General features: G+C 42.6%; 1 protein-coding gene across 2 annotated transcripts in view; it reads left to right on the top strand.

The window, feature by feature from the left end:
• SUGP2 (SURP and G-patch domain containing 2) overlaps positions 1-24,641 on the top strand; it is a 28,004-nt gene extending 3,363 nt beyond the window's left edge. For both annotated transcript variants that reach the window (XM_044270527.1, XM_044270536.1), the window contains exons 3-11: positions 10,825-12,120; positions 13,323-13,422; positions 14,456-14,928; positions 16,379-16,490; positions 17,041-17,381; positions 19,558-19,619; positions 19,791-19,927; positions 20,460-20,587; positions 21,799-24,641. In XM_044270527.1, coding sequence (XP_044126462.1) covers positions 10,825-12,120; positions 13,323-13,422; positions 14,456-14,928; positions 16,379-16,490; positions 17,041-17,381; positions 19,558-19,619; positions 19,791-19,927; positions 20,460-20,580 — 2,642 coding nt within the window. In that variant the 3' untranslated portion in view covers positions 20,581-20,587; positions 21,799-24,641. The remainder of the gene's footprint in view (positions 1-10,824; positions 12,121-13,322; positions 13,423-14,455; positions 14,929-16,378; positions 16,491-17,040; positions 17,382-19,557; positions 19,620-19,790; positions 19,928-20,459; positions 20,588-21,798) is intronic.
• Positions 24,642-24,979: the final 338 nt, after the last annotated feature.

Here is a 24,979-nt window from a genome sequence, read left to right as displayed (position 1 = left end):
TGTTCATTAGCAGAGGAGACACAAGGAGATGCCGGGCTTCGCGATCAAGTGGACTAAGGTGAGTTAATGTTTTTTCTCGCCCATATTCATTGGGGGACTCAGAGACCTTGGGTATAGCTATGTCCTCTAGGAGGCGTTGACACTAGATAAAGCTGTTAGCTCCTCCCCTGGTAGCTATACCCCCTCCAGCCTGGAGAGAGAGCTTCAGTTTTCTCTAGTGTCAATAGGAGGCAAGACCTCCCTGCTCTGCAGGGATCTCCTGAAGATTTTATTTTTTTCCTTCCTTTTCAGATGGGACAACAGTGGTTGCCTCGCCTCCCTGTTCTCCCGGGGTCGAGTTGCGCCAGTGCCGATTCCGCACTGCTGCCTCCCCCACAGAAGACAAAGTGGACCAGGGCAGCCTCGCTCCCCTGCATCCCGCCAGCCAAGGGGTCACCTAGGTCCGCCAAAGAGAAGACCCTCCCGCCATACCAGACGCCTGCCACTCCGGTGCCAGCTGCTGAGGAGGTGACCCTGCTGGATAAGGTGACCTTGAGGGTCCACTTCGGGAGGGTGAAGAGAAGAGGATGAGAGAGGTGAGTACATGGGACTAGGTGAGTATGAAGACCTCTTCCCCCTCCCTCCATCTTTGACAGTCTGGGTCGCCCTATGGTTAACGGCCAGGGGGCTTTAATCAACTATGACAAGACCCCTAAAAGAGAGAAGGGGTTAATCCGGCGGGCGCCATGCGACACGCGGTCCCCCTTTCACTTGCCCTCTAGGCCGACTGTTTCCGGCTCTTAGAGGGTTAATGTATCTTCTCTCCGGGCACCTCCGGCGACAGACTGGGCGCAGTCCGTCTCCACTGGCTGCAGTATCCTTTAATTTACTCTTTCGGGAGCAGGCGTCACGGGCAGGATTATAACTCCTGCCCAAACCCACTTGTGTCCTAGGGGCTCCCATCTCTATGGGTTTCCATTGTCCCAATCGGGAACGGTGTTGTCCGCATCAGTAGTGGTGCGTACACCATTGCACATATCTGGTTTGCGTGCCAACGGGCCAAGTGTTACACTGACTCCTTACTCTCTTCCACCATTCCTGATGTGGGAAGTGTTTGGGTTGGCACTCTGGTTTAGCTTTGCAGCCTATTCAGCCTGTGCAGGTACTAGCGTTCGCAGTCGCTACAGTGGGGCATTCTATCAGGTAGGGGTTCTACTCTGACGCTTGCTGGGCAGTTGTTCCTGTTCAGCGCCCTTCCCGGGTGGAGCGTTTAAAGTTAGCTCTCCTTCCCTGGGGCGGTATGGTACCGTGGCTTCTACCAGATTCCTCTACGGTATGGGGGTCCTGTAGTAGCCATTGCGTAATCTGGCTCCTCCTGTACGGCTCCTTCGTCAGTTGACGGATTCTTCTGTCTCCGTATTCGGTGGCGTACGCTGCATAGGCTCCTCCTTTGGCGGGGTATGGCATCCCTGCTTTCATCCGGTGGCTACTTCTGTATACTGCTAGTCTCGGATGGGGAACGGACTTCGTCCTTCCCCCTTCTCTTTCCGTTCTTCCTTCTTTGGCTCGGGGTTCACGGCCATTCCGCAAACCTTGGTGGTTCCTCTGTTGCTACTCCCCCTCATCTATGTGATGCAGGGTTTTTGGTTCTGTGGTTTTTTCTTTTCCTTTCGGTCTCGTTCCGGACCGACTGTTGGCCTGTGGCGTTCCTGTATTCCTCCTTCTACAGGTGACTCCTACCGTTGGTCCTGGCGCACTACCGGTGTGTACCACTACCTCTCGATACTTGACTGGTGTCGGCATGTCTGTCCGATGTAGTCATGCCTTTTCGCTACGCATTCCGTGACTAGACTATGAGACTCCCCACGCCAGGATGTGCGGGGGTGCTGTCGCGTCTGTTGATGGAGTTTTGTTCCTGGAACGGGACACCCCTTCTCTTCTTCCTCCTTAAGGCAGAAGTTTTTCTCTAATCTTGGTTTGGTTGTTTGCTTCCGTCAAGCGGTTTTGCTACACCGTCGATACGCGGTCGCTAACGGAGTTCTTCCGTCAATGATTCTCATATCATCACTACCTTTGACTATCCAATGTGTTGATTCCTGGCTTGCGGTTGGGCATGCCTCATTCAGGCAGCTTCTCAGTCTCCCGTCACACCTGGTCGCTCGGGGGGACATTGGTGGACCACTTCCGTTTCCGTGGAGCGCCTCCCCTTAGCAGGGGTGGATCCGGGGTTTTTTGCTTGGGCTTTGGTTCTTAGCTGGGTAGGTTCGGCACTGTGTGGCCTTCCAGCGTCCTCTGACCCACCCAGGGTCCTCAATTCCTTCCTACTGGAAATAGCCGTACGGTTCCTCCATGCCGTCCTCCTTTTACCGCCTTGGGATCAGACCTTGGTCTTTTTAGCACTCCGGAATTCTCCCCTTGAACCTGTCCTGGTTTTGCCAGGGGTAGGAGCTTCCCTGGGGCCGTTCTTCCTTTCTCCCGACGGTGATCTCTGATTTTCATCTCAATGAAGAATCTGGCTTTCTATCACTGCGTACCTTCCCTTCACACCCTAAGGAACAGGTGTTGGGTCGTTTGGCCGTTGTCAGGGCTCTGACTGTTTGTCAGCCTCCAGTTCCTTCCGGCGTACGTGCTCGCCTTGGTTTTGTCTTTCCGGAGGGTCCTCGCATAACATTGGCGGCCTCCAGGGTGTCAATTGCACGTCTGCATTTGTTTGAACTTCTGTCCCCGGGGCAGGGTTCCACCCTTCAGTGTTGCGGCTCCTTCACCAGAGGGGTTAGCGCTCTTGGGCTCGGATGGTTCAAGGTTCAGCCGCAGTTGTGCAGGGCGGCTACTGCCCTCCTCCGCTCATTCAAATATTTGCCAAGTGCATACTTATGCATCGGCGGGCACCGCTTCTGGAAGCTTGGTCTTGCAGGCGGCAGTTTTCTGTTGCCTGCAGGGGCGATGGCTCCATGGGTCTGTGTTTCTTTCCCCTCCCTTGTGGACTGCTCTTGGACGTCCCAAGGTCTCTGTGTCCCCCAATGAATATGGGCGAGAAAAGGAGATTTTTGTATAACTTACCAGTAAAATCTCTTTCTCGCTCTTCATTGGGGGACACAGCACCCACCCAGTATTGTTGTTTGGTCACAGTTGTGGCAGTTGATGGTTTGAGCCTGTTGGGTCCTTGCCATGGTTGGTGTTCTGTGTTTTTTCTTAGCTTGCTTCTCCTACTGCTTCTCACAAACTGAAGCTCTCTCTCCAGGCTGGAGGGGGTATAGCTACCAGGGGAGGAGCTAACAGCTTTATCTAGTGTCAACGCCTCCTAGAGGACATGGCTATACCCAAGGTCTCTGTGTCCCCCAATGAAGAGCGAGAAAGAGATTTTACTGGTAAGTTATACAAAAATCTCCTTTTCTCCCAAAGATACTCTACGTCCTGCAAAATGCCCCATTGAGGCTACCGCTGAATATTTTTAAGCTATTAGCCTAATGGGGGATTTTATTTGGAAGGGTGCTATTCCTAGGATAAAGAAAGAGGTGCTCCAGCTCCCAGTGAGAGAGGGTGGATTAGCTGTCCCGAATTGTTTTTTTTTTTAATTTAATAACACAATATGGTCATATAAAAGGTAGCTTAAGTGGTTTAGTGGGTAGGCAGGAAGTAAATAGATTGGGGTGGAAAGAGGAATGGAATCACTTAGAGGTGGTGGAATCGGGTACACTGGGGAAAAATAATACAGGAAATAGAATATTAAATTCATTGGACTATATATGGGTGGAAATTAAAAAAATATTAGCGATTAAAGGGTTTTTGCATTTTACACCTATTTGGAAACATTTCAATTTAATGGAACTGCAAACAGTTAGGATTTATATAGACTGGGAAAAAAAAGGGATGAAAAATCTAGGCCAGATATTTGAACAGGATAAACTGAAAGACTTTAATACATTGGCTAGGGAGTTTGGGATCCCCCAAAAGGATAGATATAAATAATCTCTCTCTTCAGCTTAGGAATGCATTGCGGACAGTGGAGCAGGATGATAAATATAGAAGGGGAAAATCAGATTGTATAAATTTACTGATGGGGGTGAAAGAGGAGGAACAACTGCAAAAAGATGCAGGATTATGATGGAGGGAAAGAAAAAACGGATTACAATGCTTGCCAGGAAAAAATGGGAAAACGAACTACAATTTTTTACGGAAGAGAAATGAAACCATGCTCTTAGAAGTTATGCTAGGGTCTCGGATAGGGGTACACATAAGATTTTAGTTTTTTATAGTTCATAGGTTACATCGGTCCCCCATGGTTGTGAGAGCCTCGGACAAGTGCCCAAAATGTAGGGGAAAGAATGCTGATTTAATTCATTGTTTCTGGAGATGTCCCAGATTGTTCAGATATTGGACAGAAATAGCAGAGACTATTTCTATTTTTGAAGGTCCAACTATCCGAAGATCCAGTAGCTTGTATATTAGGGGCAACTGAACATCTGAAGGTAAATTAAAAATATACGGTTGGTTTTGAGCAAAGTATTATTCCAAGCTAGACTCCTTATACTTAAGAAATGGGTAAAGGTAGACCCTCCGACAGCAGGACAGTGGAGAAAAGCAGTAGACAATTTGATTAAAGAAGAACAGGTCATGGTGGGCCATAGCAAAAAAAAATCAAAATATGCTGTCGAAGTATGGAAAGAATGGTTACTTTAGGGCTGGATAGGTTTTTCTATTTTATTTTTTTGTTTAGTCACCCTCCTTCTCCCTAAGTGTGGTGGGTAATTGAAAATTAGAAAATTGCTTTTTAAGCACAGAAAATTTTGCTGTTCTGATAAACCTGAAACTGTAATTATTGTTAATACGGACTTTTCTATTGTTGAATTGATGTCTTTTGGGTACAAATGTACATGTCTTTATGAAATTGAAATAAATAATAAATATTATTGTGTAAAACTTACATAAATAAAAAAATATACATATTAGGTATCGCCGCGTCCGTATCGACCAGCTCTGTAATATCACATGACCTAACCCCTTAGATGAACACCGTAAAAAAAATTGTTTATTTAGCAGTATTTTTGTCACCTTACATCACAAAAAGTGTAATAGCAAGCGATCAAAAAGTCATATGCACCCCAAAATAGTGCCAATAAAACGGTCATCTCATCCCACAAAAATCATACCCTACCCAAGATAATCGCCCAAAAACTATGGCTTAGACTATGGAAACACTAAAACATGATGATTTTTTTTTTTTAAAAAATGAAATCGCTGTGTAAAACTTACATAAATAAAAAAAATTGTATACATATTAGGTATCGCCGCGTCCGTGACAACCTGCTCTATAAAAATACCACATGATCTAACCTGTCAGATGAATGTTGTAAATAAAATAAAAAACGGTGCCAAAAAAGCTATTTTTTTTGTTACCTTGCCTCACAAAAAGTGTAATATAGAGCAACCAAAAATCATATGTACCCTAAACTAGTACCAACAAAACTTCCACCCTATCCCGTGGTTTCTAAAATGGGGTAACTTTTTTGGAGTTTGTACTCTAGGGGTGCATCAGGGGGGCTTCAAATGGGACATGGTGTCCAAAAAAACTGTCTAGCAAAATCTGCCTTCCAAAAACCGTATGGCATTCCTTTCCTTCTGTGTCCTACAGTACAGTGGTTTATGACCACATATGGGGTGTTTCTGTAAACTACAGAATCAGAGCCATAAATATTGAGTCTTGTTTGGCTGTTAACCCTTGCTTTGTAACTGGAAAAAAATTATTAAAATAGAAAATCTGCCAAAAAAGTGAAATTTTTAAATTTGTTATCTCTATTTTCCATTAATTCTTGTGCAACACCTAAAGGGTTAACAAAGTTTGTAAAATCAGTTTTGAATACCTCGAGGGGTGTAGTTTCTAGAATGGGGTCATTTTTGGGTGGTTCTATTATATAAGCCTCACAAAGTGACTTCAGACCTGAACTGGTACCTAAAAATTGTTTTTTTGAAAATTTCAGAAAAATTTCAAGATTTTCTTCCTAACTTCTAAGCCTTCTAACGTCCCCAAAATATAAAATGTAATTCCCAAAATGATACAAACATGAAGTAGACATATGGGGAATGTAAAGTAATAACTATGTTTGGTGATATTACTATGTATTATAGAAGTAGAGAAATTGAAACTTGGAAAGTTTTGGTATATATTTTTATTTTTTTTCGGCACATATTGTTCTTCATGACACTGGTAAAATGAAGTAAAAAAAATATATCTCAGAATGGCCTGGATAAGTCAAAGCATTTTAAAGTTATCACCACAAAATGACGCTGGTCAGATTTGCAAAAAATGGCCTGGTCCTTAACCCTTTCACGACCGCAATCTGTATATATACGTTCTGGCAGCTCTTTAATCCAAGCGCTGCAAAGTGCTTGGCTTAAAGCTTCTGCCCATGCCCTGTATGCTGTCACGGACAGCATACAGTGCAGTAATGCCGGCAAGGGACCAATCGGAGTGGCCCCTTGCCGGCAATCGATCCGATTGGTTAGTCTGTGCAGACTAACCAATCGGATCGCGGCAGTGAAAAAATGCCGGTTTCAGGCTCTGATCTGCGCTCTGCAGATCAGAGCCTGAAAGCCGATAGTGTTCCTCATGCCCCCCGATCCTCCAAGCCTTTGGTGCCCCTCTGTGGCCCCCCCCGATCTGTGCCTCGCTGATCTGTGCCCAGCCGGCGCTCATCTCCTTCCTGCCCTGATTGGCATGCGGTCCGCCCCCTCCCCGCCCCCTGCATTAATTTTCTGGCCGCCCATTCTGCCCCAGCCTCCCTCAATATTGTCCCTACCCCCCGATTCCCCATTCTGTGTGTGTGATGGCGGCGGCTCCATTCCTGAGCCGCCGCCATCAGCAGAGTGTCAGCTCTATGCTGACATTCTCCTGTAACCCGATAGATGCTGCGGTTGCGGCATCCATCGGGTTAACAGAGGGAGGGGGCTCCCTCTCTCCACCATCGGGGCTGCAGCGCCCGATGGTTGCCATGGCAAAGGTGTCCAGTGCTGCCACCTACAGGCAGTCTGGAAGTATTATACTTTGCAATGCAAGAGCATTGCAAAGTATAGTACAACTATCAGCCCCACTGGATCTTCAAGATCCAAGAGGGAACTGATAAAAAAAAAAGTGAAAATAATAAAAGTAAAAATAAATCAATAAATAAAAATGTAAATAAAGACATTTATTTTTTCATTTTTTTATAGGAAAAGGCAAATACACATATTAGGTGTCACTGCGTCCGTAACGACCGTCTCTATAAATATATCACGTGATGGACCCTGTCCGATAAACACCATAAAAATAAAATAAAACAGTGCCAAAAAAGCTATTTTTGTCACCTTCCATCACAAAGTGCAACAGCAAGCGATCAAAAAGGCTTATGACCCCCAAAATAGTACCAATCAAACCGTCACTTCGTCCCGCAAAAGATGATACCCTATTTAAGACAATCGCCCAAAAAATAAAAAAGCTATGGCTCTCAGACTATAGAGACACTAAAACATCATTTTTTTGGTTTCAGAAATGCTATTATTGTGTAAAACTTAAATAAATAAGAAAAAGTATACATATTAGGTATTGCCACGTCCGTAACGATCTTCTCTATAAAACTATCACATGACCTAACGCCTCAGATGAACTCTGTAAAAATAAATAAATGAAAACTGTTCCAAAACAGCCAATTTTTGGGTCACCTTGCCCCATAAAGTGTAATAACGAATGATCAAAAAATCCTATGTACCCAAAAATGGTACCAATGAAAACCTCAACACTTTCTGCAAAAAACGAGCCCCTGCACAAGACGATCGGCAGAAAAATAAAAAAACATTTGGCGTTCAGAAAACCAATCCAGCACAATCTGCCTTCCAAAAACCGTATGGCATTCCTTTCCTTCTTCGGCCTGCCGTGTGCCCGTACAGCAGTTTACGACCACATGTGGGGTGTTTCAGTAAACCGCAGAATCAGGGTAATAAATATTGAGTTTTGTTTGGCTGTTAACCCTCAATGTGTTAAAGAAAGAAAATATATAAAATGGAAAATCTGCCAAAAAAGTGAAATTTTTAAATTTGATCTCCATTTTCCTTTAATTCTTGTGGAACGCCTAAAGGGTTAACAAAGTTTGTAAAATCAGTTTTGAGTAACTTGAGGGGTGTAGTTTCTACAATGGGGTCATTTATGGGGGTTTCCACTATGTAAGCCCCACAAAGGGACTTCAGACCTGAACTGGTCCTTAAAAAGTGGGTTTTGGAAATTTTCTTAAAAATTTTAAGAATTGCTTCTAAACTTCTAAGTCTTCTAACGCCCTAAAAAAATAAAATGACATTTCCAAAATGATGCCAACATAAAGTAGACATATGGGGAATGTTAAGTAATAAATATTTTATTAGGTATCACTTTCTGTTTTAGACGCAGAGAAATAGAAATTTGGAAAATTGTGAATTTTTCCTAATTTTTGGTAAATTTGGGATTTTTTCATAAATAAAGGTGAAATATATTGACTCAAATATATGACTATCATGAAGTACAATGTGTCACGAGAAAACAATCTCAGAATCGCGTGGATAAGTGTTCCAAAGCTATTACCACATAAAGTGACGCATGCCAGATTTGTAAATTTTGACCTGGACACTGGGGCATCAATGACCCTTGGTCATGAAAGGGTTAAGGTGAAAATGAGCTCGGTCCTCAAGGTGTTAAATCTGCCTGTGGCTCTATTAGCACATAAAACAGGTTTTTATAACCTGTCATTCACCTACCTAAGGTGCCCAAGGGGACGTCGCTTCATACAGTGTGCCCGGCTGCACCCATCTCCGGCTGGTGCCCAGCGCCGTCTTCCCAGTTGAAATTGCCCAGTTAAAAATAAAATAAAAAATTTGGCTTTATGGTTCTATAAGTTTTATATCATATTTATCACAGAAAAAAATATTCAAAATTGAGTTGAATAACTGAACAGGAAAATAAGTTGATTTAAAAATATGTATTTATTATATTATATATAGCCATAAATGTGTCTGGTTATGAAGGGAGTAAAACGGCATAGTTTTGAACTAGTTAAAGGGGTTGTCCGGGTTCCCATTTCCACCCCGGCAGCCCCCCTGACATGAGCATCGGAGCAGTTCATGCAAAGGCATTTTTAGGAGATCCGGTGACGTACCAGGGCTTTCCATGGGGCTGACGGGAACCCCGGTGACATCACCGCCACTGATGGGCGAGAGTTAGCTCTGCCCTAGCCAGTAAAACTGCTAGGGCTGAGCTAAAGCCCACCCCTCAGAGCCGGTGACGTCACCGAACACACTGCTGGGCGGAAGTTACCGCCCAGCAGTGTGTTATTGAAAACAAAAAAGCCTGTGTTCTGCGCGATTTAGCGCAGGGCACGGGAGCGCATCGGAGCATGAGTTGCTCTGATGCTAGCCTCAGGGGGGCTGTCTGGGTGAAAATAAGGGTATGTCAGGGTTTAGCTCTGAACCTGGACAACCCCTTTAAAATGCGTGGCTTATCTGCCTGAGGCCAGAGTTTTATGCACCATTTTCCTGGTTGTTTGTGGACATGCTTTTTGACACCTATTACTTGAGCTTCTGCAATCCAGAGGGCATTTGTTTCATTATTGTAGTATTGACCTCTTATAAGAGAGCTCTCGGCTAACATTAAGCTGGCACAGATTGCTGGTGGTTTTCAGCTCTGAAGCCAGGAGAATGATGAATATGGGTGTAGGCTGGTTTAAGATAACATGACTAGTACAAGATAAATAATAGAGTTGCAAGATAGGGGATACTTGTCTGATTAGCAGGGGTCTGTCCGCTGGAGCAGCCACTGATCACTAGAATATGTCCACTCTGCCATTCGACACTGAGGGAGGTTTATCCAAACTGGTGCAAAGGAAAACTGGATTAGTTACCCATAGCAACCTATCAGATTGATTCTTTGATTTTTCCAAAGGAGCTTTGAAAAATGAAAGGTGGACAACGAAGCAGTTTTCCTTTTGCGCCACATTTGATAAATGTCCCTCTATAGGACTGCCGCAGTTAGCTGAGCACTTGCACTCAGTTGGACCCCCACTGTTCAGATACTTATTCCCTGTGGTTTGGGGATAAGTTATTTTGATGGAATAACCCCTGTATGTGTGTTCTGGGATTTTAAGTCTTCAGCTGGTTGAAGAGCATGGTGCCGCTCCGTGCGAGCACAGCCTTCTTTTTATTGTTTACCTGGTTGACATCGCAGCGGTGAGCAGATGTAATTGTACTCTTGAATAGGAAGCAGCTGTCCTGGCTTGTAATTACACCTGCTTACCGCTGCGATGTCTATGGCAAACAGGTAAACAATGTAGAGAAGGTGCCCTTCTCTAAATCCAGCTGATTGGCAGAGGTGTCGGACCCCTGCAGATCTGATATTTATGACCCTTCCTGAGGAAAGGGCATCAATATTAAAATCCCCCAAAACCCCTTCAAGTTGCTAGCTAAATTGAAAAATGCTGTTCAAAGGTGCATTTTAAGCAAAATTCCCAGTCAAAGGGCTGTCTTTTTTTCAGGACAAATGAACCTCTAGCACAGGGATGGCCAACCTGAGGCTCTCCAGCTGTTGCAAAACTTCAACTCCCAGCATGCCTAGACTGCCTACAGGTGTCAGCCTACAGCAAAGCATGATGGGAGTTGTAGTTTTACAACAGCTGGAGAACCACAGGTTGGCCAGCCCTGCTCTAGCATGTTTGGTCAGCCCCCTTTTATGTGGCAATTATGTGTTCTGTTTTGTATAAGCCTCTTTAGGTACAAGTAAACTTATTTGCTGTTCATATCCTGAATCACTTGTTGGCCATGCTTTTTATATATGAACAATTTAATTTTTTATAGGCCCATCCTCGTCGAGAAGACCAGTAAATGACATGGACGCTCTTTACAGAGATAAACAAAGGTATCCCATGCATGATGTCCCTTACGGTTCTTTAGATGGAGACTGGGATATGGAGATGAGGAGAGATGGTATTTCAAACCAGCCTTACCGTCGAGAATTAGACAGGGAACTCTCTGGTGGAAGAAACTTCAATCCTCTTTTAGACAGATGGGGTTCTAATGACCCAATTGTAAAGGAAAGATTATACCGAGAAGAACTACATGCTACAAATCGGCAGCTTGGTGAACTTGAAAACTTAAGAGACTTGAGCTTATCTCGTAAAAATTGGGATCTTGATCACCCTCTTCGTGAACCAGAACATCCAATGGACAGAGCAGAAATTGTCAGGGATTTGCGTTCTAGGAACGAGTTTGGCAAGGGTGTTTTCGAGGCACCAGGAGCTTTGGAGCATGTGGCCTTAAGGCGTGGGCAGAAGAAAGGAAATATAGCGCTACATGCCCACAGTTTTGCTGGCAGACCAGCTAAAGGCGGTGAACCCTCCACTAAACAAGATGAATTGGACAAAGACCAAGTCTTTAATATTGGCTTGCAGATTGTCAAATGGGCCAAATTTGACTCTGCAGAGGATATGGAATTTCTAAAACAGTATGCGTCTGTGTTCAAAGTAAAGACTGATGCATGTAAGATGTTACTGGATTGCCTCAAATGTAAAATGGCCGTCCCTCACAGAGAGATGTGCTTTTCTAGTGTAAGAACTGTAGTTCCTGCTGTCATGAGGAGCCCCAGAATTGACAATGACCTGTTGGATTTGTTGGTTAGAACCAGAACTGTGAAAACCAAGAATGATTTCTTTAACGCAATCAAACCATTTGACATGGAGATGATGTTGGTCCAGAAGAATTTGCTGCATTGTATAACGCCTTTGCTGCTTGCCTGTAATGCATATGAAATAAAGCACTTTGCTCTCACAGACCCAAGAGAGCTATTTGTTGCCCTCAAGAGCACTGTGTTGTTGTGCCGGCAGTCTCTAGTCCTGATAGGTCAGACATTTGCGATGATTAGCGCTGCCAGACAGAATAACGTTCTTAATTTGCTAAGCATCTCGGATCCAAATCTGAAGCCTATAAACTTTCCAAATTTCAAGAGCTGTTTTCTTTTTGGAGGAAAGTTTGTTTCACAATTGACAACCTGGCTTCAAAACAAAGACAATAAATTAATCTTAAAATCCCAAGCCAAGGTACCCGATGATAAAAAAGTTGCTAAGAAACCATCAAAGCCTGAAGTAGAAAGTCAAGGTTGGTTACTTTAATCATGCCAGATAAAAGCTATTGTTATGTCTAACCATATTGTGCAAAATACTATTCACTGGTAAATAGCCGCCAAACTGCTGAAAATAACACAATAGTTATGGGCCAGTAGTTTGTGGTTGCGTTGCTTTAAGGGCTTGTCCAAGTTATATTTATTGATGATCTATCCTCGGGATAGGTCATCAATATCAGAGCGGTGGGGGTCTGACACCCGGCCCCCCCGCCGATCAGCTGTTTGAAGAGGAGGCACGTGCCGTGCCAGCGCTGCCTCCTCTTTACTGTTTACCTTCTTGCCGTTGCATCTGCATTGGTGAACAGTGAAGAGGAGGCAGCCTCCTCTTCAAACAGCTGATCGGCGGGGGTGTCGGACCCCCGCCGGTCTGATATTGATGACCTATCTTGATAGGTCATCTATAAATATAACTTGGACAACCCCTTTAAGTTCCCTGCCGTCTTTGCATGCAGCACCTTTGCTTCCATAAAAAAAAAAAAAAAAGATCCTCGATGAAATCAATGGCGTTTGTCCTTCCAGTGGTGCATATTGTATGACTGACCTGGGAGGCATTTGTGCCTTGATCATATGGAGATTTATTAAAACTGGTGCAAAGAAAAACTTAGTTGCCCATAGCAACTAATTTGATTGCACCTTTCATGTTTCAGAGCTCCTTTGGAAAATGAAAAGATCAGTCTGGTTGCTATGGGCTCCTGAGCTAGTTTTCCTTTGCACAAGTTTTGATAAATCTCCCCCTATATAGTCTTAGGCCTTGTTCGCATCTCCATTAGGAGATCCGGTAGACTGTTCCAGCATTGCTGGATCCTCTGTTTCACTGTTGGATCCCCATTGACTGCATTGAGGGCCGGCAGGTCTTTGGCATGAATGCCGGGTTTCAGCCAGACAAGAACATTGCATGCAATGTCTTTTTTGGTATGGCTGACAGCCAGCATTTGCATCGGATCAAGCAGCTGCATCTCCTAAAAAGATGTGAATATATAGCAGTAGGAAAGTAGATGCAAATCCATCTTTTTGGTCTCTAATCTATCTTGCTCTCTCCTCTTTATAGTCTTCAGTAGGTATGTATCCTATTTAGTCATGGTTGTAGAGTGTGCAATGGCACAATGCAGGTTTTTTTTCACATCACCCCAAAGTGTTATCAGTTGTAAGCATGTCTTTCATCTCTTCTATATTTAAGAAAAGAAAGCCGCTGATGTCAGTGCTATTGCTACTATTGATCAGCTTTTTGAAAATGCAAAAAAAGGCAACCAGGCTGCAGGAGCAAAGTCTCAATTTGGGTAAGAACTTTTTAAATTTGGGAAGGTCAATAGAATGAATGGGCCTTTGTTTAGTTGTATCCACACAAACACAACTCTGTATAGCAATTTTTCTTCTTTAAAGGGGTTGTCTAGTTTGCAATGTATCACCTATCCACAGGTTCAGGGATAACTAGCTCATCACTGGGTCTCCATCCGCTAGGAACAACCATCAATCCTGTGTTCCTGTCCTGATGGAGCACCAAGCTGAGCATACATACTGTCGCTCCATTTATTCTCTGTAGGACTGCCAAAAATAGCCAAGTGCTGTACTCAACTATCTCCAACAGTCGCATAGAGTATGAATGGCGTATACTTCATCAGATTGGGGGATGGAGATAAATTTTAGACTTGGCACAACCTCTTTAACCCTTTTACTCGCAGATGTATTTGGAGCTAGTCCATGTTGATCAGCAAATAAACATGAATTTTAGAATAAAATTATATTATGACCAAGAGTGAATCAGTATTGAGTTTATTTTGTTCTAAATTGGCTTTGTGGCTGTCCCCACTGCCCAAGAGACTCCATTATAAATGGAAGGTGAGTCCCACCTCTGGGACCCGCTCCTGTCTCTGAAACAGAGCCCCCAAAGTGCCGCCCTCCATTCATTTCTATGAGACTGCCAAAAATATCCGAACGCTGGCTCTGCTATTTCCGTAAGCCTTATCGAAGTAAATAAAGCGGTGTCCGTGCTTGCATGGTTCGCAGCCCATTAATTTCTATGGGACTATTTTTGACACTCCCAGAGGGACCTGCACCTATCAGATATTGGGGCTATATCCTAAATAGATGCCCCCAATATATATGGGTCATCCCCCTTTAATGTGGCACATGTCATATAGGCAAGACTTCTGGCCCAATTCTGTATGTGAACTCTAACTACCACAAATCGATTCCAGATCAGAATAGCTGCAGGGAACGATTACTACTCTGTTACAACCTAAAGCTGTAGAATTCAGGAAATTATTGAAAATGATTCTTCCTTCATTAATGACTTCTGATTTTTGATTGCAGGTTCTTGTTTGATGAGGGTAGCAATGAATATAAATATTATCGTCAAAAGTTTGTAGAATTTCAGGAATCCAAAAATCTGATACAAACACAGAGCACACAGACAAAAAGTTGTAAGCGGTCTCCTGAAGAGTTGGCTACTGATTCAGTGAGGGCAATGCTGTATGCAAGAAAGGTACAAAACTTGAAGAAGAAACTCTTCAGGACCTTGGCCTTCTCAAGAAAAAGAAAGCAGGCCAAACTTAAGAGACGTGTGACAAAGGAATTGCCTTCTGTTAAGGAGGAAAAGAAGGTTGAAGAACAAGAACTAAAATCTATACCAGCAGAAGAAACTACACCAGAAACCTCTGCTTGTGAAGTAGATGTCAAGTCTGAGAAGATTCCAGATACAAGCTCTGTGTCCAGTAGTCCACCTGCTCAGAAAGTAGAGGAAAAAGTGGAGGAAAAAGAACCAGTAGCAACAGAACCACTGGATGGTTTGTAGCAAATTCTTACATTTGTCTGCCTTTTTAGTAGTTATTTTGTAGGTGACCATATAAGAAGGTTCTTAGCTTGCAGCTGATGTCTTCAATTTGTGTCACTGTGCCACTTTGTCATCTTGTTACCATATTGAATGCAACTTACAAATAATCGCAAAACCATACAGTTTATCAGTTGCAGCATATGACTGATTCATCTACCAAACACCCCCACTTGCACGCTCAGCAGAGTATACATGTATCCTGACCAGAGAGGTGAAAGAGCCACTGCCAGACATCTGCAGTTGGGAGGCCACTTTGAATCCTGCCAAAATCACTGTTTAGCCGACAGTAATGTTTAGCCAGCTTAAAGATGTTTTTAGTTGGCTTTTGATATGTAGAGACATATCAAAAGGTTTGATTGGGGTGGGGGCTGAGCGTTGAGACCCCTACCTATTCCTAGAACAAAGATCTCAGGCGCACACACACATCAAAACTTTTAATGTCTGACATATCAAAAGTTTTCTGACAACTTGGTGACCCTTTGTCTGTACCATATGGGGTTACTGCACAGCAGGTAAAGGTAATACTTTTGAGGGTTTGTATTTAATACATCCACCTCCTTCTACAATAAAGCTTATTTGTCCTATGCACATGACATGAAATGCTCGAAACATCCTCTAACATTCTCCTCCAATCTGGCTTTGCATGGCTTCAGCAATAATTGTGAGCAGTTAAGTATTTAGGCCTCTTTCACACTTGCGTTGTCCGGATCCGGTGTGTACTCCACTTGCCGGAATTACACGCCGGATCCGGAAAAACGCAAGTGTACTGAAAGCATTTGAAGTCGGATCAGTCTTTAAAATGCTTTCAGTGTTACTATGGCAGCCAGGACGCTATTAAAGTCCTGGTTGCCATAGTAGGAGCGGCATACTTACCGTCAGTGCCATGCGAGCACGTCATCCATGTGCGTGGGGCGCCCTGACGTCACTCTGGAGCGCCCCGGGAGCCGCACTGACGGTAAGTATGCTGCTCCCCCGCTACATTTACCATGGCTGCCAGGACTTTAGCGTCCCGGCAGCCATGGTAACCACTCTAAAAAAGCTAAACCTCGGATCCGGCAATGCGCCGAAACGACGTTTAGCTTGAGTCCGGATCAATAGGCATTAATTCCGGATATTTTCCTTGCGGCAAGTCTTCAGGATTTTTGGCCGGAGCAAAAAGCGCAGCATGCTGCGGTATTTTCTCTGGCCAAAAAACGTTCCGTTCCGGAACTGAAGATGTTCAGGATGCATCCTGAACGGATTTCACTCCATTCAGAATGCATTAGGATAAAACTGATCAGGATTCTTCCGGCATAGAACCCCGACGACGGAACTCTATGCCGGAAGACAAGAACGCAGGTGTGAAAAAGCCCTTAGTCATCTTTCTGTGCTTTTTATATATATTATTTTTTTTTTTTTCATAGTTGATGAGAAGACCAAGGATACGGCTATAAAGTTGGCGGAGTTTGTTGCTCAGATGGGACCAGAAATAGAGCAGTTCAGTATGGAGAACAGTGTAAACAACCCAGAGTTTTGGTAAGTGTAGAAATGTTTCACCCCCGTCTAAATGTATTCTGCAATTTGCTGGTTTACATAGGAATTCTCCTTGCTGGAGTTTTCTGTAGTGTGCTGTGTGTGACACCAAAAGTAGAAGATATTCTTTAAGAGGAATCCATTGACCCGTTACCTCCAATTTGTTATATTCTTGGCCAGGTGTTGGGCCAGCAACAACACATTGTGGAGCGAGGTCCACGCAATCTGTTTGAATGCACATTTAATAATTAGGAATAAAAGCGTTACATGCCACCTGAGGTTTTGCCCCTTCTACCACTTTTGTGGTAGTTCTGAAAAGTCTAACTTGCCACCAAATTTTCTCCAGCACATTTCAAGTTGTTAATTGTAGATATTTTGCTTTAGGAGTATTCCAAGATTGTAATATTAATGGCCTATCCTCAGGATAGGCCATCGGAATGTGATTGGCAGAGGTTTGACACCATGCACCGTGCTACTTCCATTGTCTCGTACCTATGGGGGGAGGGGGAGTATTAATATATAACGTCTTTCTGGTCTTTTCCCAACACTTAAGGTTTTTATGTGACAAAGAAAGTCCTGCATACAAGTTCTACAGGAGTAAGGTGGAGGAGTTCAAGCAAACTGAAGAGGCAATGTCTGATAATGAAGAAATTGGCCTAGAGGACTGTGATTTGGAAAATATAAGGACTGGAGATGAACCACAAAATGATTCTGATGTGGAAATTGATGCAGAGTGTGAAGCTGCTGAAGCGCTGAGCACAGAGAGTGCTCCAGTAGCTGCATTTAGTCAAATGCCTACTCCAGCTCGCCCTCCCATAGCACGAAAAAGAGTGGCAAATCTGAAGGTTGGCTTGCTTCCACCCAAAAGAGTGTGTCTTGTAGAAGAACCCAAAAGTAAGAGCTGTTTTATTTCATTTCTCTGTAGGTAAAATAATTAATTTAGCTGCACATCCCAGTTCTGATGGGTGGGGAAACAAAACTTAGGGGCATATTTATTAAGACTGTGTTGTTTTAGATGCCATTTTTAAAGCCCCATCATGACCTCTCCATGCGCAGGCCTCTACCTAACATTGGCGCATGCAGCGCCAGTTCTAAATGTAAGACTGTTTCAGAGCATTTTCTAGGCCTAAAGCAGGTGTAGAAAATGAGGAATGAGACTCTCCTTCCGGACCACATCACGCACACAATTATAGATCTGGCGTGAGTAGGGAAAAAGCTTCAGATGGCGGCGCAACTAACCGTTGTGCAGCAGTCTGCACCTAAAAGACGCCTGAGTTGGGCGTATTTCAGATTAATAAATGACCCAGATACTTGCGTTACAAGGGGTATGTTCCACGCATCGAAATGGGCCATTTCTGCAGTATGCGCATGGATTTTTATTAACACCATTCAAATGGGGATATATATAAGACTGGGCACACCTAGGATAATAGGTCACTAAATTTAATAAAGTTAGGTACAATGCTATAGATCCAAAAGGCACATATAATTAAAAATCGGACAGTTCTGGAGAACAATCACGCAGCAGTAATGGCAAAACTGTACAATTAAAAGGGAGGTCACCTATAAGTAAAGGTCATGGGATCGAAATACTATGGAATATAGCTAAAAACATTGCCCTTCAGGATAGTCCGTTTCATTTTTAGTGCTATGTGTTTTTAGCTATATTCCATAGTATTTCGATCCCATAACCTTTACTTATAGGTGACCTCCCTTTTAATTGTACAGTTTTGCCATTACTGCTGCGTGATTGTTCTCCAGAACTGTCCGATTTATTTTTAATTATATGTGCCTTTTGGATCTATAGCATTGTACCTAACTTTATTAAATTTAGTGACCTATTATCCTAGGTGTGCCCTGTCTTTAATAGATATTTCTTGAGCACTTTTTGAGTAGTGGGGTGATACTACTGGACTGTAAGCTCCCTGGTTGGTGGACCAGCAACCCTGTGCGTCCTACTATTATACAATATCCATTTGACCATTCAGATGGAATTGCAGTTTTTGCAACAAGGTGTTAAATGTACTCTCAGCCTACATTCAGATGAGCATATCCATTTTGGGAAACTCCTGTCTATGAGCAGTATTTCCTGGCCGCAACGCTGCTTCTGTGATCTGAACGCGCAGAGTTGTAATATAACTTACTTTTTTTTTTTTTTTGGCTGTAATAGGAGATCAGTCGAGTCTTCCATGGGCTATTATAGACACAGGAAATACTGCAAGTTAGCAGAGTTGGCACAGTTTAACCATGGATTTCATGTGTTTGAAAATCGTTCCCTTGAATTATTTAGCGTGCCATTACGTTTTTCCTATAATTTGATGCGATTAACCCTATGAATAACTGCCGAGATAGAAAATGAGGGAGACCCACATCTGGACACAATCCAGTAGCAACTTTCTGAGCAATGTGTTGCAGTAGTTTGATCCTGGCAGGCTAGCTTTTGCTGAATAGAACCAAATGAGCTAGCTTTGATTTTTTTTTTTTTCATGCATATTCATGAGCCATAAACTTATTAACCATATTCACTTGTTATCTTTCCTTTATAGTAGCCAGTTTTCTTTTTCGGCATCCAAAATGTCAAGTTTAAGTGACTATGCATTTGCTGCCTAGTAATAGCCCACCCCTTGACTGGTGCCATTGTGACAACCTTTATTCCATTCACTTGACCTGTCAGTTGTAGTATATGGCTGGTTAATCTGCTTAGTTTTTGGTTACAGGATCATGCACACAAGCATGTGTTTCTCCACTGTGCAGTATTTAAAATGGATAGCGCACAGACCCATACAATTGAATGAAGTCTTGGTCACATCTTCTCCACCCCATCTGAGAATCTCGTAACGACCATGGAAGCTGTTTGGTTTTTTGTTTTCACACCAGAAAACTGGTAACACATGCACATAGGGTCTGTAGAATTTCAAGATTATTCACCTGTACTCTTGATTGCTGTCTGGATTATTAGATGGCGTTAGTGACATGTTGCTGTTGTACTGAAAAAATATATATTAAAACAGACTATACATTTTAGGTTTCTTTGTAACGTGTATATATATTTTATTTTTTTATAATCTAGTTCACGATCCAGTACGTATTGAATATGAACGTCCACGGGGGCGTTCACGCCACAGAATGAAGGTAAGCCTTGCAAACCAAAATCTGTCCTCTATATTCTAAGTTCAAAAATGTAAAAAGAAACAAAGATCTACCTGCCAAGTTGGCTCTACCGAAGTGCTCAGTCGACTAGTGTAAAATAAATCTACAATATATGAATTTTAACCCTTTTTCTTCCTTTTTTTTTTCTTCAAGAAACCAGTGGATTTACAGTATGCCAATAAGAAGATTACCCAGCAGAATGTGGGTTTTAAGATGCTGAGTAAGATGGGCTGGCAAGAAGGTCAAGGACTTGGCTCCCGTGGTTCGGGCATCAAAAATCCCATTAACGTGTATGTTGCACAAGGGGTTAATTCTTCATGTTTGTCAGTAGGATTTTATTGTACACTACTTTAGAAAAAATACACTTCATGTAGGTTATCCACAACTTTACTTAGAAGCCTGTTCTACAGCTGTGTTCCTCTGCATGAACATGGTTAGAAACTTCAAGCTGCTAACAGCCAGGTATTGTCCTGCTGAATGTGTAGGATTCTTTTCACATTAGACTGGGTTGCCAACTCAAGGCTTGCACCTCACACTTATTAATAGAGATGTGATCTGATAGCTGTTACTCGCCCAGAGCTCTCGGTTTGGCAATCAACAGGGCTCTGACTCCCACCAAGGGTATTCTCTAAAGTCCCCAAAGTTTATTTAGCTTGCTCTTTAGTGCTGTACATGAGCTTGCCTGGCATTTCGCTCAGGCTTTCGCTAGCTACAGTTTTGTCATATTCTGTCAAAGTAAAAAAAAAAAAAAAAAAAGCCGTTCACTGGCTGAATTTAGTTTTCTACTTTTAAATAAAGAACGAATTTTGCCACTTTTTATAGGGGCACAATCTCTGCTGGAGAGGGCTTGGGGGCTGAAGAAAAGAAGTCTGGCAATTCTGCAAACTTTGATGCTTTTCGTCAAAGGATGATTGAGATGTACAAGCAGAAAATTACCAAATGATGAGTAGGTAAGCTTGCAGAATCCCGTAGGGTATATCTATTTATAATTTTTATTTTTACACTGCGCTAATTCTCATTTCCTTTTGAAAAGTGGTTGAGGATGTGGATTAACGAGGAAACTTCCACCTTTGGGAAGTGTATTTGAAAACACTGACACATTTTGTGTGCCTTTTGTTAACACAAGCGGGTTTACGTTCCGTAAGGAGGCGGCGGATCTGTATACTGTGTGGGGGTGCTAGATGAATTGGTAAAAATTACAAATTTAGCAAAACTTTTTTTAAATGGGGGTATTGTGCCAGTATCGTGCTTTCATTGCCTTTTTGGCCTTGCACTGGCAATTGCCCTATTGTACAGTCCACAATTGGAGCTGATTTTGAATTTCTCTTGCTTATTGACGTCATACTCACTAGCGCTTGCCTTTGCTTTCTTTTCATTTTGGACTTCAAAATGAATTGCTAGTAACAAACATTATTATAAAACCTGTCTGCAAGAGATTTTCTGGATCTGGTGGGTTGGATAGTGAAATTATTTGTTTCCTGATGTTTCCTGGAGGAGGGGGTTTGTTGCAAATTGCACTTTCTGCGTTGCTTATGTGGTCACTGGCCAGTTTTTCCGCAGCGACCTTCTTCTTCTTTTTTTTTCTTTTTTTTTTTTTTAAGATAACTTTGGCACTAGTTTGCCAAAACTGGAATTTTAAAAGCTTATGAAAAACTGAAAAGCTTATGTTTAGTTCATAGCTTATCCAGCTGGATTTCTTACTGTACTGAATTTTCAGTGTACCTTTGTGTTCTGCTGTCTTACTCTGAAAGTCACACATTTGTGTCTTTTTACGAAGCATTTGCAAGTTAAAACAGCCCAAGACGTTTTCTTATTCTTAAGGAAACCGGGGCTATCCTGTGGTATTTTTACCATCAAAATTATTTAGAAACCATACGTTTGGTTGGTTTAATGAACTTTAAACGGTTTGTCGTTTCAAGATAGGAGCGTCTTCATCATAATGATAAAGCCCTAATCACACAGTGCGTTTCCATGTGATTCCAGTTTGGGGGCTGAGTTTTTATTTTAAGACACTGTTCCGGTCTTTGCTTATGATCCATGATCATTCCCATGATAAGGCGGCTTTTCCAGGCCTGTTTGGACCTCTTATGTACTCAGTGAATTTCCTGCCGTGAAGTTTTCAAATATTCAATCTGTCTTTTTATTTTCCCCCATTTCACAGGATAATGGAAACTGCTGAAATCTGAAGCTACTTTTTCCAGTATATTTTGGGTCACAAGTAGGACCCCCATAGTTTTCAAACTAAAATGTATGTCGTCTTGATCTTTCCACAAGATGTTGTTGTTTTTTTTTTTTAATGAGCTGAGATACATGTTTTGCTCATGTAAAAATGTGTATATCCTGTTGCACATTTCAGATGTATGACTTTTACTAAACCATTTAAGAAAACAGGTTTGTTAGCAGTTTTTTTGTGCTTAATTTTTCTTTGCACAGCAAATATTATCTGCCCTAAATCTGTTAGTTATTTTCAAGTGTGTCTTAAAGGGCTTGTACAGTGCAAAGATATTGATTACTTCTCCTCAGGTTAGGTCATCAGTAATATAAAGGTCGGGCCACAGCTCCCAACATCCCCAATGATAACCTGTATGAAGAGGTAGGAGTTGTACGAGTGCTGCTTCCTCTTCAAATTTACATGTGTGCCATCTGACTTGCAAGTAATTACAACAGCTTATCCCATTCTCTTGGGCAGCTGTAATTACACTGACACCTGTACAAGTGGGACTATGTGCAGGTAGGTCTGCTGAGGATAGGTAAACGGTGTCTTTGCACTGCACAACCCCTTTAAAGTAGTTATTCGAGCCTGGTAATGCCCCCTCCCCCATATGCCTAGGTCTCACATTGAATCTACTTACCTGGCCCCCTGCGCCACTCTATTGGCTTCCTCCATCCCCTCCCTAACCCCAGATGTTTTCATCCGCTCACGCAAGAGCCAGGTAATGAGAATCGGTGTGAGGGGCCCAGGCATATGGGATGGGGGGGGGGGGGGGGGTGGTATTTCCAGGCTCAGATAACCCCTTTAAAGTGTACCTAAACTTTCAGAATAAGTTGAAATGTATGAGTTATAGCACTATATCTGACCATTATGAATTGTGTCTGATCTTTTTAGCAGTCTATCCCTTTGCAGGCTACATCTAGAATTCTCAGTTGTTCCTGGACTGGTGGCTAGACTAGCTATTATGTCTCCCCATAAAATACACAGACAGCAGATTCTGCCCTGTTACTCCCTTAGAAGCACCGTATAGGACATTATAGAGATATACTGAGCAGTGTAGATGTGAATAAAGTACCGTATTTTTCGCCCCAAAAGATGCAACGGCCCATAAGACTCTCCTAGGTTTTAGAGGAGGAAAATAGGAAGAATATTTTTCATTACACCTCAGGTCAGACCCCCAATATTAGACTTCAGCTCACAGCCCCAATCAGACCAATGTTAAGATCCTCAGTCAGACATCAGAGCCCAATATAAAGACACCCCCCCCCCCCCCCCATTCAGACTTCACATGAGACCCCATGCCTCATATAAGCCCCTAGCCATATTTCAGTAGCCCCCAGCCCAGCTGCTTACTGCCTGCGTCTTCCTCTGTTGGCTGTGCTCTATTAACCAGCGCGTACAGCGTGTAGTCAGAGTGCCCTCATGCCGTGCACAGCTGAGGACCAGGAAGAGGTGAGTACAAAGCCTTTTACCACTTCCTGGTCCTCGGTACCGTTCATTAGTATTCGCCCATAAGACGCAGGGGCATTTTTTCCCCCCACTTTGGGGGGGGAGGGAGAAGTGTATCTTATGGGGCGAAAAATATGGTAATTGGCATGAGATAGAAGACTTTCTATTAGCTGCTGAATCACTCCTGTATCTCTCTTCTGTCTGCTTGTTTCTTTCTGTACTTCCTCCATAGATTTCTATGGGATGATGTAATCTGATCCTTCAGCAGGCTGGCAGCTGTCTTGGTCAAGACTGATTTCTCGTCATGAATTGTTCTGTTCAGACCAAGTTGTCTTGGAATCTTGGTGCATCAAAAAGAAAGATGTAACACATAATTGTTATATACAGTGCTGTGAAAGTATTTGCCCCCATTTGATTTCTTCTGTTGACCATTTCACACTAACATGTTTCAGATCATCCAACTAATTTTAATACAAGATAAAGACAACGCAAAAGTAGCTTTTTAAATGATCATTTTATTGAAGGTAAAGATTTGTACAACATGCATATGCGCACATATACACGTGGCCCCGGTGTAAAGACCACTGCCTATGTGATTGCAGCAGAGAGTGGTATCGGCAGAGCAAGGGACGAGTAAATGCTTATTAAATTGCCTTCCACAAAAAAATATATATATATATATTTGATCTCCTTTAACAGCTCTGGATGAAATTGATCCCTGTGCTCAATACAGTTTGGTTAACTGGTTCGTTTAGTAGTTAAGCGGAGTTACCTTTTTTTTTTTTTTTTTTTTTACATAGGGCAAGGTAGGGCTGAGCAGCATTTTCAATAAATGAAATACTCATTCAAAAACTGCATTTTGTGTTAATTCTGCTTGTCTTTGTCTAATATGAAATTAGTTTGATCTGAAACATGTAATAGATAAGGGGCCATCTAAGTTTTCACAGCACTCTATATATTTCTACACGTTACCAAATTGAAATATGTAGAATAAATCACTTGTGTTCCTATGCAGGGAACATTCATAGCACCAAAAGTTAAATTGACCTCCACTTTCTAGTCACCACATCAGCAGGCAAGTCTGTTTTTATTACAACCCGTGCCTCTCCTTTAGATGCAGAATACAGGCTACTGTAAACTACAGTTTTGAGGTGTTTAGTTCCTAACAGTCTGTTTGCAATGGGAATGCTGCCACTTATTGAAGCTAGATTAGGAGTCAGTATGTGTTTTTATTGCTGTTTTAAAATTGTTAATTTGGAGAGGTAGAATGTTTAAATGCTTTTTTATTTTTATTTTTTTCAAAGTAACACTAAACTTTGAATAAAATTAAATTGTTGCAAGTCCCTCTTGTGTTCGTTTTTTTTCCCGGGTAATTCATGGTATGAGAGAGAAGCTGAGCTTTGTGATATATAGGTTTATAGGATTTGGAGCAGGATTTGTGTGAAAAGCAGAGGAAATCCTGACTAGACTCCTAGGATAAAAACAAGTGCAGGGACGCCCCATGTGCAGGATCGAAGGGAAACACTAGAAAATAGACATGTGCTTACCGGACGTAGATGTGCAAATCCAGGCACATCTGTTTCAAGACTCATCTGGGTACTGTGTTCTAATGGAAGAAGGGTGAAAGTGGTAAGAGGTCATCCCATGACTAATTTAAAGAATTTACAGCCATCATATAGTA

Source organism: Bufo gargarizans, chromosome 1 (assembly GCF_014858855.1).
Source record: "Bufo gargarizans isolate SCDJY-AF-19 chromosome 1, ASM1485885v1, whole genome shotgun sequence".
NCBI lineage: Eukaryota > Metazoa > Chordata > Amphibia > Anura > Bufonidae > Bufo > Bufo gargarizans.
This window is presented reverse-complemented; position numbering and strand designations above follow the sequence as displayed.